At 31.7% G+C, this 18,634-nt stretch overlaps 1 protein-coding gene across 1 annotated transcript; it reads left to right on the top strand.

The window, feature by feature from the left end:
- Window positions 1-273: 273 nt before the first annotated feature.
- LOC118179833 (uncharacterized) lies at window positions 274-6,761 on the top strand. Its single transcript, XM_035348997.2, has 4 exons — window positions 274-432; window positions 2,762-2,867; window positions 4,068-4,177; window positions 5,811-6,761. Exons 1-4 carry the CDS (start codon window positions 388-390, stop codon window positions 6,426-6,428), a joined length of 879 nt encoding a protein of 292 aa, XP_035204888.1. The 5' UTR covers window positions 274-387; the 3' UTR covers window positions 6,429-6,761.
- Window positions 6,762-18,634: the final 11,873 nt, after the last annotated feature.

Below are 18,634 nucleotides of genomic sequence, written 5' to 3'. Positions count from 1 at the left end.
GACCTTGCGTAGTATCCGCATTCAAGATAAAGTAAATGAAGAGTTATAAATTTTAACCCTAGCGAAATATAACCAAGCTTGTCTAGATTCCGTATAAGTCTGAAGTCATAAAAATCTTTTTCGTTCATATTTCTTGCACCACAAATAACAATTGTTAAAAGATAACTCGCATTTCCACTTCAAAATCAAGCATTATTTGATTTGAGCACCTTGCTCAATGCTTTGGGATATTGCTTACGTGTTTTGCAGAGATTATGGCTTAGAGATAATTCTAGAAAATCCGGATGTAAAATGGTATTTAAGTAACAAACCTCCTATCGATGCTTCACATGCAAATATAGAAAAACATCTTTTGCACTCGAGCAAAGAACCTTTAGTAGTCCAAAAATGAAAGCTATTATTCTTTCTGTGTTCTTCTCTTGTGGTCTTGCGGTAAGTGAAATTTGAGTCCTAAATCTATTGTTTCTGTAGCAGAAATATTTCACTTGTATTTTTCTCTTGCAATGACTTTTGATTCGCTTCAAACTAAATAGCTTTAATTAAATTCCAAAAATATGTATCGGATTAAATTTTTAATTTCATATCTCTGTTTTCTTAATTTTTAGCAACTGCTTAAGCATTTCTTTTTTAAAAGAGGATCATATGTATTGCATTCATTTAAACTTACAATTTATTTATGAAACTTTTTCTTCAAGTCGTAGAGCACGCTTTCTTATTTAAAGTGCCTTTGCGCTGGCATCATTTTCTTTGCATGGATTATTGTCCGCAAGTGATAATTTGACTGTTAGTTGATGCTACTTTCTAAAATGCCGAAATGGCATTAAAGTCTACTTCCAGAAATGCACTAGAAGGGATAATTTATACATCAAAAATGTATTTAGATTGCAATATAGATTGTTGTGGATATAGTTTAATCCCTAGAATGGATAATTTCTTCACTAGAATGGATAATTTATACATCAGAAAAGTATTTGGATTGAAATATGGGTTGTAGCGGTTATAATTTAATCACTTCCTTTTTTTGTATCCATAATAAAGTTATAGATCATTACAATTCTATGCGTACTACAATTACTGCATCAGTGCTGAAAGCCAAGACTTAAGTTTGAAGGTAAAAAAAAAAACCTTTTGGCTATAATGTTAAACCGGGAGATCTGGAAGTGTCAACATACTTCGCTAAACCTTCTTTCTAATTTCTTTTTCAAGTTTATCACGAATAATGCTTTAATAGCAGGAGCATTATTACGTTCATTTTTAAATTGGAAATATCTGAAATGTAGGTTTTTCTCTTTTGCACTACTACATCCTGAATCATCTGTGTAGCCTAGCAAATACTTGCTCTGAAAGCTGTAGCAGCATATCCTTATTTTGTCTATCAAATTTAACAACGTATTGTATATCCATGTAACAAACTAAGCAATTTTAAAATAATATTTCAGTTTTTAATAATTTCTGTTGTTTACGATATTTTATTTTTAATAGTGTATTTATTTTGTACAATTCATAGCACCTGCTTGATATTTTTTTTAATTACACATAAATGCAGTTAATGAAAGATGATTCTAGTGCCTTTTATTACATATTCGTCTGCCAAGTTATCACTCGGGTGCTATCCAGCAAGCATTTTTTAATTTTTGCCTATTTTTTGTAATATGCATATTCTTACCGCTTTTTACATTTGTCTCTAGTTAACGCCTTATGTTCCTTTAAAACAGTGGTCTTCAAACTGTGTTTAACGGAACTCCGGGGTTCCGTGAGTCAAACCCTAGGATTCCGTAAATCAAAATAAAAATTCAAAAAGAAAACTAAAGTGTTCTGAATAGTTCACTAGTGTTTATTAACTAAAAAATATAAATATGAATTTAGTTTCAAGTCTTAAAACGGGGATGTTTTGCAAAACTAAACAGTTTTTTGATAGAAAACGAAATAAATTTAGATACCAGTGTTAAAAATTATACATTGAAGCCTTTTTTTCAACTGAAGAAAAGTATAACGGGATATTTGATAAAAGAAAAAAAAATTAGCCTTGCTTTATAAAAACTCCATTTGAGTACTACGATAAATCAGAATGCCTTCCAATGAATGAAAGGGAACAACTTATGGACATATCAACAGACACAATGTTAGATCTAAACTTAAGCAAGAGCACCTCCTAAATTTTTGGTTGTAGATTCATGCAGAATACCTAGAGATTTCTCACACGCCTGTTAACATTTTAATGCCGTTTGGGACAACGTATATAAATAAAAAATCTTTCTCGACGTATGTGGCAAAAAAAAAATATAGAAAAGAATTAAACACAGAATATGAAATGCTACTGCATAGCATTAATAGAGCTAGACTTCGACAGTTTAATGTAAAAAAACAAGCACACCACTGTCACTAAAATAATACAAACGTAGGTTTTACCTGGAGCAGATGGTAATGATATGAATGAATAAATTACATTAATTTTACTTTAAAAGGCTTAAAACAACATACTAAGAACGTATATTGGTATAATTATTTTTCATTTGATCATTTGTACAGTTTTTTAAGGAAAAGAATTAATGAGTTCTTATATTAAATACATTTAATTATATTTCTATAAAGTGGGACTCGGAGATGTTTCAAAGATTCTTTCTGAACCATTAGATATAAATAAAAACCAGTTTTGCATTACATAATAAAAGAATAATGTACACTGAAAAGGGCAGAGTTCTTAATAATTTCCCAAAGACATGATTTTCTAAGTTTTCATTGCATTTTTATTTTCCTATAGGTGGTCTCTGCAGCAGCTTGCTCCGACCAAACAAGCTGTGCAGCTGGGCAATGTTGTGCAGGAATTCCATTTTTTGGTGGTTTATGTCGAGCATTCACACCATTAGGTTAGTAACTGCTTATTCTACTAAATCTAAAATTCTGAGCGATTGCACTAATATACTCGTGTTATCTGATATTCTAAAAAAATTTTAATTCTCTTTTACGTTTCATAAAATCTCTAAGCATACTGTATACAACGTAGGGTGTAGGTATAGATCGCAGTGTCAAAAATAAAATGTAATTCGAATATATTTTTAATGTGTTATCTATTTGGTAATTAGTTTGATACCACCATGCCGCATAGTTGTACACTATCAGACCGTCATCATCCCTGCGTCCCTGCGTAATAGGCACTATTTGCCGGAGCCTGAGAAACTTTTTAAAGAAATTATCATATTTGTAGCATATTTCATAATCCATAAATTCCGTAACCAAAGTACTTTCAATGGCAAGAATTTCCACTAAACTTTTCAAAATTTCAAAACTTTCTACTCATTAATACGATTTTATGCTCAAATATTTGGCACGTAAAAGCGTCAGTCGCAATTTTCTCCTCAAGATAAATTAAGCTCTAATATTATCTGATATATTTTTAGTATTAATATGTTAATGCGTTTTGTTACTAAGGAGTTTTCTTCCTCCTTACGCTTTACTTTCATAGTGTAATTATAAGCACGTCCTGCTAGCACTAGGAGGTTTGACGTTCGTATACCGGGGAAGGTATAACTAAAATATGGGGGACAATAAGATTCCTCAAAACCTAGATTTGCAGACTGTCTCCCCTCCTCTCTAGTCGTCCTTAGAGGGGAGGGAAATGTAGAGAATATTTTCCTTACTTACAGCGTGGTGTAAGTAAGCCCATCTACCTATCATTGGGAGACCCGTAGTTTGAATCCCGGTGAAGGCATTGCTGGTTTTTCATGCCTCCAACTTTGAAATAAGCCTAATGAGTCTACATGTGTATTAACTTGTGTATTATTGAAAATTATTATGTGTTAAAGTTTATTAAATATTTTCTCTCAGTTAAAAATATAAAGTTTTTAATTTAGATACGAACTAGTCACGTACAAGATATGAACATTTAAAAGCAACAATTTTCAAACTAAATGAAATCAAAAGGATTGTTTCAAAAGTTTCAAAATTATTTGTTTCAGATTATATTCGAATTGTTTCAAACTGTAAATGTAATTTTCGAAATCAATTTCATTGCTGCATTTTTCAGGCTAAGAATTGTTTCTAAAGATTTTTATGTTTTACTTTCTAAGGCCAAAAATGCAAAGTAAATGATGTCATACTCCCAATGTTTGGTGACTTCTACATTGGTTCCTGTCCTTGCGCTGAGGGCTTAGTGTGTGTGCAATCAGGGAAGAAGAAGGTGTGTATTTATTTTGTAACAATCTCCCTAACAGTTGATGTTATCGGTTCCTTTATGGTGAATATATAGATAGTTAAAAAGGCTCGAACGAATCTTTTAAATCGGTTACAAAATTAATTAAACACTTTTATTATTATCCTGAACAAAGCCGAATGAAAAACTTGTAAGTTATACTTATGAGTGTTTTATGCTTCAGGCTTTGAAATATGAATTTTTCTATAATTAGTGACTGTAGAAATCGATGTCTTCTCTAATAAGTATTAAAATTTAAATAAAATTGTATTTTCAAAAGCAATGAAAAATAAAAACCCTAAAAGCATAATCTTAAACCAGAAAATGTATTTATTCTTTTCTTTCAGCATTTAATATGTAACTAATTATAAATATAATAATTATTTTTAAGCAATTTTATGTATGAAATTTCAAAAAAATATTCAATAATAAAGTAACAACTGAATATCCTAGTAAAATGAACTTTTCAAGTCTGAAACGCAGCATGTATTTTATAATCTTTGAAACAGATATGCCCACTGCCTATTTCCTATGAATATTAACAGCATTTTTCTGTAAAATCTGTGCCAATTTAAGGTGTTTTTTTTTTTTTTTTTTTTTTTTTTTCTTAATTTTAATCGTTTCTTATCCGATGCTTATTTTTTGCTTATGCAAAAATAATTTTACGCATTCAGAATGTTATCGCATGCTACTTTAGATGTTTATCACAAATAATAATAAAATACTAAAAATGTTAAGCGTGAATTATTAATTTAATCTGCGTTAAACTTCTTTAGCTAGAGATATTTCATGTAATTCTTTATAAAAATAGACAAAGTTATGCGTTAGAAATCAAGGGAACAAATCAAACGGAAATGCTTTAAATCAAAGATTCTTAAATTTGGGCTCGTAACATAGTACTAATTAACGTAAAGAAATCATTGGAGTTCTCAAAACTTTACATAATGGTTGATTACGTAACTGTGGCTAGTACCAGTAATACTGTGTGCTTCTTTTGACACTTTTATTGAAATATTGTGTGTTTCTTTTGACATTTGCATAACTTATTGAAGATTATTTCAGGATTTTTTATCATTTTTGCAATATAGTTTTTGGTTTTGTAGGTAAATTTTTTTTTAAATATTTCTTCGATTTTAACAAGCCCCTAAATCTTATGCATAACGATTTGCAATTTTAAGGAAATTAAATTTTTATTCTATAGTAAGAGGGTAACAAATTCAGTTTTTATTCAATTTTACATGATCCTTCTGAATCATGAAAAACTTCTTCTTTTTCAAAGGGATCACGAATACAAAATGCTCGAGAAACATTACCTTTAAACTATACTTCATAATAATCTATTATAATAAAAGTGATTGCTTTTCGCTGTTTTGATAAATTAAGGCAAATTAAATATACACATTTTTTACAGCGTTCGTAGTTATGGTTGCTCGTAAAATTTGGAATAATGGATTTCGCATCCTCTCCGCACCTAAAACTACTTCACACTTCTTGGTGCTACACCTGTAAAAGATTTTTGTAGTACCTGAATACAAATAAATAGTTTTAAAAGTTGTTTCATAGATTAATAATGAGAATCATCACGATGGATAATAATGAAATATCAATTTCCTTTATACAGAATAGCGGTACTTGCCAGTTGCCTCCAACTACTCCTGCTCCTACTCCTGCCCCTGCCGAAGATTCCGGCTCAGCTGAAGGGGGATCTGACAATTCTGCCTCAAGCGGAAGTTCCGAAAGTGGTACTGGCTCTGCAGAAAAACCTACAGAAGTATCAGATGGATCTTCTTCAGCTGACAAACCTGGGTCAGATGCTTCGAATCCAGCAGGCAGTTCTGAGGGTTCTTCGTCATCAGCTGAAAAGCCCGGCTCAGCTTCAGGAGAAGGCTCAGACGCTTCTGGTGCTGCTTCTCAGTCGGCCGAAAAACCTGCAGATTCAGGAGCTTCTTCAGCTGAAAAGCAAGAAGGCTCAGATGCTTCATCCCCAGTAGAAAAGCCAGCAGGTTCAGGTAGTCCCTCGGGGGAACAGTCTCAAGGGTCTTCTTCAGCCGAACAGCCTCAAAGCGCTGCCTCAGATGAACAATCTCAAGGCTCAGCTTCACCCGAACAAGCTCAAGGCTCTTCCTCTGTTGAGCAATCCCAAAGTTCTTCCTCAGTTGACCAGTCTCAAGCTTCAGGCGTGCAACCTCAGGTTCCAGAAACTTCAGCAGAAGATTCTGGTTCCGCAGCTGCGGAATAGAATGCAGAGGTTTTTAATTACGAAGAATACTTAAATAAAGCTTAAATTAAAAGCGCCTTGTATCTAGACTAAACAATTGCTTGACCTGATCTTGTTCATTATACTAAATTTTCCATGGGGACTTCTTTCATTCAGAGCTTAAAGTGTGTTTCGGTAAACGGATTTCACAAACTAAAGATTTTATGCTCGAGGTTCCTAAAGGGCATTTCGTAATGCAAATAAATGCATATTAATTATACATATAAGTACACACACAAACACATATATGTATACTGTAAAGATGTTTTTAAACCACTTGTAAGTGAATAAATAAAGCATTATTTGTTTGCATTAGTTTTTGTTGTTTCCTTCTAAGAAAAAACCTTGTTAACCGTGTACGATTCTAAACAATGATGTCCATTGACGAGGCTTTCAAAGGAAATGCCATGCTCTCAGAAAGCGTTCGCTTAACCAAAAACTTAATTATGTTAAATAAAAATTATGATTTTTCACTATTTTGAAAAATCAAAATCGTTCAGCAATTTTATCAAAATAATTAAATTTTGTACTTGAAAAAATGTAATTCTACTGTCTATTACCGAATTTTTTTTACAAATGTTAAATTGCTCAGCTTAATCGCTTCGCACTAATTTTGCAATATTACCTGTCAATAATTAGTCTCACGGAGCTCTGATTCTAAGAACTATTTTAAGTAATATCTTCCGAAGATTTACGTAGACGTTAAACTGTATTTGACATAATCTATGCTATGCTATCTATCTCTGCTAATAATTCTTAGCACAATTCATCTGATTATCTTTTCTTTCTGCGAGCTAGTTTTTACTTCCTCCTTCTGTGTTAAAAGTAAGTTTTTCAATTATGCTAACATCTAGTTCTATCCTCATTTCGATTACAAATACAATTGGATAAATGAACAAGAATTACGTACGATATTTCCATAAATGTGAGTTGCACCACGAAAGATCTTTTTGAATATTCATTAACTCTCCAACCCTTATTTATCTGGGACGGTTTCAACCCCCCTCCTAGTGAAAGTTTTATTATATCAAGTGAGACACATATTCTTTCATGATTTTTTCCCAAAACTTCGAATTTGATAAAAGTGTGAAAGAGCTAGAAAAAACATTGTATCATAATTTATTTTCATGTTATTGTTCTTCTATTATTCCTGAATATGTGCGTAAAATTTCAAATTAATCCATTCGGGAGTTGCCGAGATGTGGAGCGATAAATATTTTAGAACAAGGATTCCAAACTTTTCCTGCCATTCGGCTGTTTAAAAGAATGATTTCCTTCATCAACCCATTCCATTTTTTTTTCAATAATATACACAATATAAACATAATACAAATAATTGCGCTTTAATAACTTAAGATAACAATTAGACTAAGAATATGAAAAAAATATCATTAGATTTATCTTTTTATTATTTTTCTATTATTATCATTTTTAGTTTTATGAATATAAAAAAGTTTCCTTAAACAAAATCATAGATTTTAATCGGTCAGAAGTTCAATTTTAATAAAAGGGACAGCTGACCTTGATTATAACCAATGTTTTAAATATTTGGAATAAAATTGTTACCTTAATTCTTAAATCGCCTCGTTTAAATCTTCTTGCTTTCCATAGTAAATTATTGACTTAACTATTGTTTCTACTGATGATTATGATTGAGAAAAAATCAATAATATTAGTTCGGTAACAAATTTTATTTTGGTATATTTCTCTCGGATGACTTTCAAATTCCAAAGTTTAGCGTACCCACATGTTTTGAATGAACCACATGAACTTGAGCATCTTCCTTCAATACGGTCATGTTTTCTTGCATCATGATATAAAATCAAATATACAGTTTAGTGGTTCTGTGAACTGCGATGGCATATTTAAGTTTTCAATGTAACCTGACATTAAAATCTTCTAAATTTTGTGAATCACTTGTATATAACAATACATTTTCTGTGGAAGTAAAATCATTTTCGATAAAACACATTATGTTATCAAAGCAGTGGAATTCCCTTTGATTCATTGTCGATACAAGCAAATTAATTTTAGACCCAAAACTGAAGATAATCGTTTTAACTTTAATGAAACTGATGTCTGTCCTTTCAGTTTTTTTTTTTTTTTTTTTTTTTTTTTTTTTTTTCCATCTTTGAAAAACGGATATATATCAGCCAAGTAGAATATAAGTTTTCAGAGTTTTATTCATTGTGTCACTGTAGGTTTGTCAAATTCAAGGAAAAGTTATATCATGGTATTAAAAATATTTTCGATTGATCCCTTGACCATTGCTAACCCCTATAAAATTTTATCGACTTCAAGGTTATACCGACCCTGTTTAAACTATTTCCACCATGGGGAGCAATTCGACTTTTATCTTAGGCAATTTTACTTAGGCAATCTTTAGTGACGCCACAAAATTTCTTTCTCTATATTTATGAGCTTCTCACTCACGGTATATCTGAGCCAGTTCGAAATCTACAGTAAAATGTTTAACCCTTTAAAGCCAAACACACTCTTTCTTGATCGTCGCTAAAATAGAAAATCCCATCATAGACTAAAAAAATTAAAGATAATATGCGGACTTTAGTTCATTTCACTGTTACATCTAAGAACGGGTGTCAAACTTCGTACGAATCTATTATTGGACAAGATATCATGATTGCGAAGACAGGAGCTATTCATTAGGACTTAATTAATCGCTCTTGTCTTCGTAAACACAGGGGTCGCCGAATGAGAGGGAAAAATAAATTGACTTTTTATGTTCATCACTTTATTTTTAAAAATCGAAAAATAAACTATTACATTTCTATTTTCTCTTTTCAAGCCAAGAAATTATTTACCTAATCAGAATAAAATTTATTTCAAATAAATGAAGGATGGTAGCTGCGAATACATCAAAGACTATTCAGATTATGTCAAACTTGCTGTCAGATGGCACTACGATAGTGACCGACTTAGATAAAAGGCTTCTGGGCAAAATGCAAGATCTTCCTCTTTACGAGTTTCGTTTGGTTTATTTTGATTATGGCAAAGCACTCGAGGGTTATCTGCCTAAGGGAAGGATGTCTTCGTGAAGGTATTTCTAAGGGAAACTTTTTATAACGTTACTCAAGGGAAAAACCACAAAATCGTCTATGCAGCCGGCCCGTCCGCCGAGATTCGAACCTCTAACCCAACTACCAATATTCAGCTACTTTACGGCTGGACCGATTCTTTTCATGGGACTAATAAGAGACCTGGAACATAGCAACAAAGGCGATACCTATTAATCACAGTAAGAATAGTGCGTAGTGTTGTAAGAATTGCTCCAGTGTCCATATGGTGTGGTAAAATACCTAAGTCTGAACATCCAAACAGAGTTTTTCAACTTCTTAGAATCTGAAGTTAGAAATAACATCACTTCGGACTAATGATCTTATACCCTAACATGGCTCTAAATTTGATCAATTTAGTAGTTTGCAGATATGTGAATGTAGTGAACGAAGAACCGGGAAAAACCTACTGAATTTAGAATTTGTGGAATTTTTTCTCTTGTAGAAATATAAAATATTAATAATCAAAGCAGATTGAAGAAGAAATCGTTGCTCGAGAAAGGTTTGGGTTTAATAAAATGTCTTAGGCAAGGATATGAGGCAGCAATAAAGAATTTGCAAAGAACGGTATGCAGCAGCGCATAATAAGGTACGGAATTTACTAAAGCAGATTTCACCCGACAAGCGTCTGATGAGGATGAACCACAGCAGTTGAGAATGTTTCAAAAGATCCAACGGACGATTCAGCAATAGCCAACCCGGCCAATGAAGTCCCAGGAAAATTAACGGAGACTTTTAACTGCAAATTCAAGAGCAAAAAAACGACTGGCATCTCCGGATTTTCACCAACGGGACAGGAAGTCGACGGGCATAAGGAAAAACGTCCAGTGGACATGGAAATACAGCAGACGCCGAAAAGTATGAGTACAGTACACAAACGTATGAGTGCACCACACAAAAGTATGAGTGCAACACACGTACGCACCTGTCCTGGAATGAATTCGTGGACAAGCGAAAGATAGGATTACTATAGAAGCAAAGGGTAAGTAAAATTTATTTTCTTTAAGTATTCAGTTTTAGTTTAAATTTAAGTACAACAGCTGCTGGTTATTTTGAGTTTTGCTTCAGGCGAGGACATCTCATATTTGTAGGTATCAAGAAGCTTTGTAATTTAATTATACATTTATCTGAATGATTTTAAGTTCTTAGTGCAAACATTTTACTGTGACTTTAGTCCAAAAAACTGTTTTGAGAATATAAGTGTTTATAGAATATAAGCAACTTCTGTACCTTTTGATTAATGTGAAAACTGAGTAAATTTCTGAACGTAAATAATTGTAAATGTTTCATGAACTATGCTTGCTAACGGTTATGTAAACGTAAAAGTGGTCTGTTAAATATTTTGTAAAAGTTTACAATTGATGATGTGTGACTGAGGTATTTAAGTACGGGCTAGCTACTCATAATAAGTTGGATTGGATTGGATTGGATTATTTAATTATGGCAAAGCACACGAGGACTATCTGCCTAAAGGAAGGGATGCCTTCGTGGAGGACTTTGTAAGGGAAACTGGCTCGTATACACGTTACATATGGGGAAAACACCGAAAACGTCCATGCAGCCAGCCCGTTCGCGGGATTTGAACTTCGGATCGAACTACCAGTGTTCTTTACCGCTCGGCCGCTGGTGGGCCTCACAATAAGTTGAGTTCAAATCTAGCATTGTGAATGTACTTTGTTAAAAGTGAGGCTGTCCAACCAAAACTTATAATGTTAAGTAAACTTTAAGCTTAGCACATTAGGTACAATCTTGAAATTAAGTGTTCGCTGAGATCTAATGTGTCTAAGCTAATTATTTGTAGGATTTCGGTCAAGTGGCAGGGCTGAAATATCTCTTGCAAGTATACATGCTCTTGCATGCATTACATTGCTGGAGAACAGGGGTGAGAAATAAATTGAAGAAAAACTGTAAAGTATATGAAGGATTTTGATGAAGTTGAAAAAGCAAGTGATATTATGAAATATTTAAAATATGTTGCTAAGAAATGTTTCCTTCCAGATGTCTGGAAGGAGAGGAGATACTACAGTGTTAAAATAGGATGCTCTCAGTTTTTTTTTCCAGTGATGTGTATTGGCTGAAAAATTTTTAATTTTGATTTAGTTTTGTAAATTTTGTGCTTGTAAAATTTAACATAATTAGGTTTAGAATTAAAAAGCCTTAGCAAGGTCGTTAAAGATCTTCTTTGCGTTTACGTAAATTCAGATGGGGAAAGATTTTGAGTTACTATTATTATGGATTAGCCGGTTATTTATAATTCCAGACTTTACTGTAACTTCTTCGTTCTGTTTCCTCACCAGAAATGTAAATAATTTAGACAGTATTCAAACTGAAGTTTTCGGGACATAAGACAGAGCGGGTTTCTGCCTCTCGAGGTCATACTACTTAGTTTCGTCAGCTGTCATAAGATTGTGATTATTCTCCTTTGTGTCATAGCTGCCGACATTTTAACTGTTATGCCGGTTGAAGCTCTGAGACAACTTACAATTGAATTGTGTAGTCTTGACTACTAGCTTATGTTCTAAATTTTGAATTTGACTGTTCTGATTTTAATAAAAAGTTTGTTTTAAATTTTTTCAAGATTCTGTAGTTCATTTCAGACACAGCGTAATTTGCTGAACGTCTGTTAGGAGTTTGATGCTAGTACTCGTATATTCCTCCAAAGGAAGTCAGACTCTGTAACCTTCTTCAGAACATTTTTGAATTACGGCCCGTTTTTCTGGAATCTAGATCGGAGATCTTCCAGAGAATTCTATAAAACATTAAATGCAGCTCCTATGCATTATTGTATAGTGATTCTTTAAAGGTATTTACAGATATTCTGTATAGATTTGGGTAAAGTTTCTTTAGATTCCTTGTACTGAATGTAATATGATGTACACAGAATCAACTATTAGAATTCTATTCAAAATATCAGACCCAGATTACAAAAAAATTGGATCATAAATCCAAAGAATTCTAAATAAGTTTCCTTGCTTTAATTTTCTATAAGAGATCCTACAAAACAAGGGTCGCAACCTATTTTACTAGAACAGCATATTTCAGAAATGGGAAGTTAATATAGTAATAATTGTATATAATTGTATATAATAATAGAATCAATTGATGAGGATTGTAAAAGCAGTAATGCTTTAATTTTTTTCTCATTGCGAAAACGTTTATCAGAAAATGTTTCAACAGCACATTGTTCATAAATTTTGCTATCCAAGCAAGGAAACTGAATACATTGTTGTTGTTGTGCAATTGAAATAATTTGTTTACACACAGCAGATGTTTTCTTAGTTCCAACCACTGCAAACTAATATTTTCTCTACCTTTTCGTTATTTAATTTAAAAAGAAGAATGTGTACTCTGCTTACAGTTACAAAAGTCAATTTCATGAAATGACAAATTTATGTACGAACAAGAAGTTATGTATGTAAAACATAGCACGCTGTGGTTGGTTCAATCATTCCTGAAGAATGGGGACAGAAAATAGTTCACAATACGAGAAATAAGATGTTACCATATAAAAGTCAAGAGAGGAAAAATAAAATCTTTCAAAATAGATGTTCAGTCTTTTCTTTTTGCTGGTAAAAAATTTCAAATTTCGTTTTCATTTCAAAAAGTATATAAATAAAAATAACACATTTTAGGTAGTGAATTAAATAAATTAGGTAGCAAGTTTAATTAAAATTTAAAAATCATTTCTGTTATCAAGGTACACATATAATAATTAAAAACATTAATTTTAGACATTAAAGGTCTATAACATACAGCATAAATTTAGCCATTTCATTATTTTTGTGTTTAAATGGATTTTGCGCTTTTACAAGATTTAACGTTTTTGTTACATTGGTAGTGCTATATAAAATTGCACAAAATATTACATACACTCAGAAGATAAAATATGTAAGTTAGGGAGTAAAACCCAAAAAATTTTCCATTCAAAAATGATTCAACGCTTTTGAAAATAAAGTGTTTATTTTTGCAATGAAAATCTGCTTTGATTAGAGTTTTAAAGCTACACAAAGTGATTAGAGCTCGGGTTTAGGATTTTGCAAAGCAACATTGATACTGAGTCCTGCTCAGGGAAACTTTTACCAGATTCCAATAATAAAATTTCATATAGTAGCATTTCTATAGAAGATTAACTATAGGGTTCCATAGGAATTTCTATAGAGCTCTTTCAGTTTGTAGATCAAAATTTACGCATGAGACTTCTAATAATTCACAAGAAACTTGGACAGTTGCACTATTGATGATGTGATTTGTGCCTGCATAAGATATCAAAACTTTTGAAACTCCACCATTGTGTATGTCCTGGATGTAAACTTTTACTGTCTAAGAAAAGCATCGATAATGAAGTTTGTTCATGTCAGACATAAGGCTTGAATAATGAATTTCAAACTCTTAAAAACGAGAAGATTAATTCAAATTTGATGTATACTTTTTTCTTAGAGAAATCGTGCATGTCATGTACTAATAGTATTTTTAGGTTTGGAACAATGGTACTGTTATCTCCAGTAATATAATCTCTTTTTTTTAATGCTTGTAATATTTTTGTAATATCAGCAGCTGATATTGAGCCATACACTCATTTTTAGTAGTTCAAAATGGCAACAAAAAAGTGAAGGAATGAAATGTTTAAAATAAAATGCATTATTATTCTTTTTTCGACAGTTTCTTGTTACCAAACAAGAAAGCACGGAATAATTAGTTTTGGAATACAGTCAACTGGCAGCTACACGTCCACGCCATACAATTTTGTTGCTCTTCGCCTTTCTGAATCATATTAACCAAAATGTTGATGTCACTGCTGATGTTAGGAATAATAACTAAAGTAACAATAAATAATAAAGTAGGCAACTCATGTCTTAAAACTCATTCATCTCATAATATCTTAAAATTGACATCAAAACAGTTCTCAGAATGCAAATCATAAAATTATATCATAATAAGGCTAATAACGTCCTAACAAACAAGCTTCAAAACAAATAATAATTAAATTAAACATTTTAATATTTTCCGTTGTTTTTAGCTACTGAATTAGTATTCTTTTGCGTTAGCAGTTCGTATAAATTTTGTGAGTGCGAGAGACCAAAAAATTAAACCCTTTTTTACAACTCTATGCAATTATACTTTTCACAGGTGAAGACATCCTGAGCAAATTTTTCTGTCATTTTCATCAATTTATATCCCAAATATAGATAATATAGAGAATGTAAAAAACGTATGGCAACGCTTAACACTCTGCAAGCATGAACATTTATCAGCTGACTGTATCCACGGCACCCACATTCACTTTTCTAATTTAAGATTATACAAAAAGCAATTATTCGAAAACATTCAGTCAAAAGTATCTCAAAAATTAACGGTTAAATTAAATTAAATAATCTCTAAAAATTCCATTTTCAATAGACTTTATACTATACGAAGACAAATATCATAATTTAGCCTTTTCATTGTTTTTGTGTTTAAATGGATTTTGCGCTTTTACAAGATTTAACGTTTATGTTGCATTGGTAGTGCTATATAAAATTGCACAAAATATTACATACACTCAGAAGATAAAATATGTAAGTTCGGGAATAAAAGCCAAAAAATTTTCCATTCAAAAATGATTCAACGCTTTTGAAAATAAAGTGTTTATTTTTGCAATGAAAATCTGCTTTGATTAGAGTTTTAAAGCTACACAAAGTGATTAGAGCTCTGGTTTAGGATTTTGCAAAGCAACATTGATACTGAGTCCTGCTCAGGGAAAAATTTTTATTTTCCCTGAGCTAGAAGATTCTGAAAAACATGAAAAAAAATGTATTGATAAGGGTTCACAGGAGCAATAAGAGATGGTTATTACTACATTTTTTTAGTCTTTTTCTATTAGTACTTTTTATTACAGTAATGAGCAATCTGTTTAAAGCATTTTCAGTATTAGGTAAAGAAAGTATGAGAAGTTCAATATTTTCTCTTTAGATTATCTTTTTCATCCTCTCCTCGGCATATAAACGCTTAAACTATTTTAAAATTTAATCTCTTATTTAGCCACATTTTTTATTCTCAGAAAATGACGCGGAGTTACTGAATGAAACGTCTCAAAAAATAATTAATTATACATGGAAGAATGATTTACTGTGCTCACTTGTTTGAATATCTACGTCACTAGTATCTGATGACGTGAAACTTATGCTTGGCACGTAATTAAGCAGACCTCCGGAGTTCCTTTGACGTAAGGTTACGTCATTTTACTGAGTGATCCTATTGGCCCCTTGTTATTTATCAATCAGCTGATTGGCTTGTCATGTGTCTTGGAAAATGTTCTTTTTGGTTATGAAGATTTAGGCATGAATGAACAAATAATAATCACACTAAAAATAATAGGTATACATTAGAAAGTGAGTGTGTTAATTATTATTCAAAATGACGTGATATTAGCGTTATTTAGATTCAGTAATTGGCTGACGTTAATGCAGCTTTATAAATATTACTTCCTAATTATGAAGTAAATTTTATTTTAAATTTCTGATAAAGAAATTTTAAACTTAACTATTGTATTAACAGTGCATACAATCTTTCAAAAAAAATTTAACTGAAACGAAGAATATAATTAATTTAAGAAATTATAAGTATAATAAAATATCAATTATCGGAATTCCTGTTATCTGAATTTTTCGGTTACCCAAACACTACAGTTTCAAAATCAAATCACAGATCAGAATTTTTAGATATCACATCATAAGAGTCATACTGTAATAACACGGCGGCTATTTCTACATTGCTCTTAACACTAATGAAATCCTCTTTATAATATCGCAGACACTCCTATATTATTTTCCGTTTAAATTTTTTTCCCTTTTAAAATCTATTGATAACAAGGATCAGAAAAAAATATTCCATTTCTTATTTAAAAACTAATGTAGCTTGACGCAGAACAATAAATTTTTGAATCCTATTAATGTACGGAACAAAAGCAATAATAATTACAGCAGAGTCTCGCTTATTCGTCATAAATGGGAGGGCAGAACGGCAAATAAGCGGCAAGGTGAAATCCCAAGGTTAAAAATACCAAGTCAGTCCATCTTTGTAGTCTCTCCGCCATTCTTTTTCCTTGTTCGAAGTCAAGGAAGTATTGTAATCACGAAAAATTCCGGGTTAAAACATCATTGTTAACGCGTGTTTAAAACATCATTGTTGACGTGTGTCAAACGATGTTTTCGCGTGTATTAAAACGCGCAAACACGTTGGGAAAAGGGACAAATCTATTGAGACATCGTTAGTAATAGATGAATTAAAAAAATTAATTACAAGGAAAGCCGTTTTCAGTCTCAATATATATTTGTTCGACGAAACGTGTTTGTATGGTTTAGTGAGTTAACACAACTTGGGCTTCAAGCACGTTTCCGCTTGATAAGTTCTGTTTGAAGCCTTGAACAGAGAAGATTGATCATGTTTTTATATGTACAATATTTCTGTTTTAAGTTAATTGGATAGGTTTTTTTCGCGTACAGCTTTTTATTTTGTTGTATAAGTTTTCTATTGTATGTATAATGGATAGGTTTTTTTTCCGCGTACATATTTTGATTTAGATGATTTGACGTTGTTTTGCATGTAATGTCAGGAATTAGGAAGTTCTAATGTTCTTTACGGCTCTAGCCAGTTTTAACCTCTCCTTTTCTTATAAATCTATTTTAAAATTTGCATCTCAGCGTGCAGTTTTTGACCAACTATGTCTTACGTTTTGATGATTTACTACTATTCTCACTATGTTACCTTGCTCAGTGAGCTTAGTTTTAGTCTTATATATAGGTAAATTGTGCATTTTTTGGCATTGAATTATATAGTTTTATGTTTCGGATAAGGTTTTTATGCCTTTAGTTAATGCATGCAACAGTTATAGAGTTATCAACAATTTAAAACTTTAAGTGGCAAGTTAACAATAACGAACCGCCATTTGTTTACATCTGAAACTCAGTAGAATAGTGAATTAAGTCAGTTTATGCATCTTTAATGTCTTTTTGCCCAATGGGAACAAAAGTAAACTGTCAGCTTTGTGCACCGAAAAATCTGCCTTCTTGCCCGCTGATCGAATTGCTTGCTTTTGAGAAGAAACTCTAATTTTAATTCTAAAAATTGTTTTCTTAATTGTTTTAACTATATTTGGTGTTTTATGTTTTTCTGTACTTTGCAATTTTTAATGAAGAGTTTTGATGAGGTATTTTTCTTTGCCGCGAGGTGAGACCTGAATCAATTGAATGAGAAATACATCTGTAATGAAATTCGGGGAAATAAGTTTAAATAAAATGCAGCAAAAAATATGTACAATTTAATAGGCCATATAAAGAAGTCATGTGGTGTCCACATCATATTTTTTACAATAATGCGTTTCAGTTTTCCGGTCACGTTTTTTTTTTTTTTTTTTTTTTTTTTTTTTTTTAATAATATCTTTTATTATTGCGGAGAGTAACTTTCTGCGATAGTTCCTTTTTATCTTTTCCAAAACGTCTTGATCCATAGGTTGGCATATGGTAGTTACATTGAGGGGTAGGATATAAACGTTGCCTTAATGTCATCAACTTGAAGTTCGTCTGCATCAGGGTGCATCGGAGCATCGTCTAGCAACAAAACAGCTTTTCTATATAAACTACATGTTTTGCAAAAAAACTTCTCTGTTAAAGGAACGAATTCCTTTAAAAAAAAACCATTCTTTGAAAATCTCACTGCTCGTCCAAACGCTTTTCTGACTACAGTATTTCACAGTAAGAACGTTTTTTGAAATTGTTTTAAAGGCTATAGGATTTTGGATTTTCTGACCTAGTTAGGCTCTACCACTACCACGTACATTGGAAATCTCGAGGATAACGAGGATTGGAAATCTCGCTTAACACCTTGCTATTAAAAAAAAAAAAAAAAAAAAAAAAAAAAAAAAAAAAAAGAATAAGAAAGACCTGCGGTACAAGTTACGTGCATATGTATATACAATTAGTTTCTTTAACAGAAACTTTTGATCTTATAAATTTGCCCTGCTGAAATTTAACAGCTTCTAACTTCCTTAAAAAATATTTCCATGCATCCTTCCTGTATATTTGTTATGCAGTTATGGAACTTGAATATTCATATTATTAATATGGGAGGTGACTCTAA

The sequence above is a fragment of the Stegodyphus dumicola genome, chromosome 7 (assembly GCF_044657685.1).
Source record: "Stegodyphus dumicola isolate Sdum_Otavi_A_Nest chromosome 7, ASM4465768v1".
Classification (NCBI taxonomy): Eukaryota; Metazoa; Arthropoda; class Arachnida; order Araneae; family Eresidae; genus Stegodyphus; species Stegodyphus dumicola.
This window is presented reverse-complemented; position numbering and strand designations above follow the sequence as displayed.

What these genes read in the sequence shown, in the direction of transcription:
- LOC118179833 (XM_035348997.2), top strand. Translation starts at nt 388, where the DNA reads ATGAAAGCTATTATTCTTTCTGTGTTCTTCTCTTGTGGTCTTGCG. An exon ending in TCTTCTCTTGTGGTCTTGCG is followed by an intron (nt 433 to 2,761) that starts GTAAGTGAAATT and finishes ATTTTCCTATAG; the next exon opens with GTGGTCTCTGCAGCAGCTTG. An exon ending in TGCAATCAGGGAAGAAGAAG is followed by an intron (nt 4,178 to 5,810) that starts GTGTGTATTTAT and finishes TCCTTTATACAG; the next exon opens with AATAGCGGTACTTGCCAGTT.